The sequence below is a fragment of the Micromesistius poutassou genome, assembly GCF_964030765.1.
Source record: "Micromesistius poutassou genome assembly, chromosome: 8".
NCBI lineage: Eukaryota > Metazoa > Chordata > Actinopteri > Gadiformes > Gadidae > Micromesistius > Micromesistius poutassou.
Window position 1 is genome coordinate 20969121 of NC_140278.1, and position 2500 is coordinate 20971620.

The following is a 2500-nucleotide window of genomic DNA, read 5'->3' on the forward strand; positions in this document are numbered from 1 at the left end:
TTTTTCCCCCTACCAAGAGTACTCACCAGGAGTAAAGAATGGTGCCCACGACCGAAGTCAGCCTGCTGCTCTCCTGTTTCTGTTTGGCCAACCCAAAGTCAGCTGGGAGCGAGGGACACAAGAGGGACACATTTCAGGGAGGGAGTGTGTGTGTGTGTGTGTGTGTGTGTGTGTGTGTGTGTGTGTGTGTGTGTGTGTGAGTGTGTGTGTGTGTGTGTGTGTGTGGTGTTCTGAACAGGCAGTGTGTGTCAGTGGGCTCCTCACTGATGGTGACCTTGTCCCGGTCCCCCAGCATGATGTTGTTGGGCGTGAGGTCACGGTGGACGATCCTCTTCTCCTTGTGCAGGTACCTCAGCGCCAAGCACATCTGGAGGTGGAGTCACAAGTCACAGAGAACCAAGGAACCAAGGTCTCTGTGAACCAAGTCACAGAGACCAAGGAACCAAGGTCTCTGTGAACCAAGTCACAGAGACCAAGGAACCAAGGTCTCTGTGAACCAAGTCACAGAGACCAAGGAACCAAGGTCTCTGTGAACCAAGTCACAGAGACCAAGGAACCAAGGTCTCTGTGAACCAAGTCACAGAGACCAGCAGACAGACCCCCATTCTCTCACTGTACTGTCTAGTAGTTTAGCAGACGGGTTGTTTTTTTTCACAACAACTTAATAATAATAATAATACATTTTATTTGTAAAGCACTTTTCATTGTTAAAAACAATCCCAAGGTGCTACAGAGTACAACAAGATAAAAACAGGTTTAAAAAGCCAAAGCACAACAATACATTTAAGAAAAGGCCTTTCTTAAAAAGATCATTTTTTAGGCCTTTCTTAAAAGAGTCTAAAGTCCGAGGAGCCCTCAGGTGGTCTGGGAGGGACTTCCAGAGGTGAGGAGCGGCTGAGCAGAAGTTCCCGATCACCTGTAGTATGGAGCTCAGTCCTGGGGGGCTGTGAGGTGGCTTTGTTTCCTGAGCGGAGGCTACGTGAGGAGGTTTGTGGCGTGAGGAGGTCTTTGAGGTAGGGCTGATACTTATATTGACCACAGACACACACACACCATCATGGATGGAGCAGCTGGAGTTCAGAGAAAGGGGGGGGGGGACATTGCCATAGTAGCCGGGCCGCTACCTGGATGAAGATGTTCCAGACCCTCTGCTCAGTGAGCTTCTGCTGCTTCTCCTTCAGCGCGCTGAAGAGGTCAGCCAGCGTCACGCCCTCGATCAGCTCCATGACGATGTACAGCCGGCCCCCTAGAGGGCAGCAGACTCCACGTCACGCGCTGTGGTAGCTGCCCGGCCAGGTGCCCGTTTTCTAATTAGGCCCCTCTTTTGCAAACCAGGTGCGAGTTTGCCACATGGAAATCCATGAGCTTTGAGAGTGAGGGTCCACCCGGATATACGGTTGGTAGATCCAACCATAGAGATATTATAGAACACTAGATGTCTTACGGCGGAGTCTAGAACGCCATCACAGGCTGAGGTACGGTCAGTGATCTGCACAAACGCCAATACTCTTATCTCGCTGAAATCTGGACGGATTTACAAACAACGGTTTGGTTTCTTACAAACTACTACTATTTGTAAAGGGAAATCTTGTACCTATTTTAGATTATTAAATTTTTTTTTAGAACATAACATAATTATTCATAAGTATGCATGCAGTGTCATAACTACATCTCTGACGTTTATAACAAACCAAACCGTTTGAAAATCGGTTAGAAATTGAGCAAGTTATGGTTATTTAAAAACCAACCAACACAACGTTATGGGTGAGTGAGCTGACTGTGGCAAGATGGCCGCCAGTGCGGACGTTCGAGTCCATTGGCCGGCAGCGCGGACAAGACGTCTAGTGTTCTATATACATCTATGGATCCAACCCCGTAGCCATGGTGGGAGGTCTACGGTACATAGATGTAGGTTGCCCTCCTATACGCTTGCGTGGCTGGTGGTGAATGACCTCACTTGGTTGTAAAGGGCCAACAATTAATGCATTTGTGATGCCAACAATCGTGATAATCGTGTGGAAATTGCGCTCCGTCCTCACCTTCTAGAAACGTCTTGTAGTATTTGACAATGTTCGGATGAGCCATCTACAGAACGAGAACACAGAGAGCTTGCGTTCATTCGATTAACGAGGACACATTATTCACTACTGTTTTGTAGATTAACCCGACACTTTCAAAGGGATTTACATTGAATTGCTTTATATATATATATACGTTATGGATTCATTCATTCCTGCTTATTCATGAATGAGCAGGTGGCGGTCTTAGGCCCCGTCCCAATATCTCCCCTAACCCTAGATCTTTGCCCTAACCCTAGATTTTGCGCGTTCTCGTGTAGGGGGTAGGGTGTCCCATTACTGTAGGGAGCTAAGGGGGGAGAGTGCTATTTTGCCCTCATAATCAACCCTCAAGACGTAGTGAGGTCCGATGCAGGCTTAAAACAAAGTGGAAGATTTACTGTTGAGGGCACTCCAAACCAAGTGGAGGTTTTAAGGGGGGG

The 2500-nt window shown here is 47.8% G+C and overlaps 2 protein-coding genes across 3 annotated transcripts in view; one reads left to right on the forward strand and one right to left on the reverse strand.

Moving 5' to 3' along the window:
- Positions 1-2500, forward strand: part of LOC311351107 (uncharacterized protein) — a 223410-nt gene that overhangs the window by 17405 nt on the left and 203505 nt on the right. The gene's annotated exons all lie outside the window — the stretch shown is intronic.
- nek10 (NIMA-related kinase 10) overlaps positions 1-2500 on the reverse strand; it is a gene marked incomplete at both ends in the record, with an annotated part of 16934 nt that overhangs the window by 4742 nt on the left and 9692 nt on the right. Inside the window, 4 exons of the mRNA XM_084471107.1 lie at positions 27-102; positions 265-367; positions 1125-1246; positions 2040-2085. Coding sequence (XP_084327233.1) covers positions 27-102; positions 265-367; positions 1125-1246; positions 2040-2085 — 347 coding nt within the window. The remainder of the gene's footprint in view (positions 1-26; positions 103-264; positions 368-1124; positions 1247-2039; positions 2086-2500) is intronic.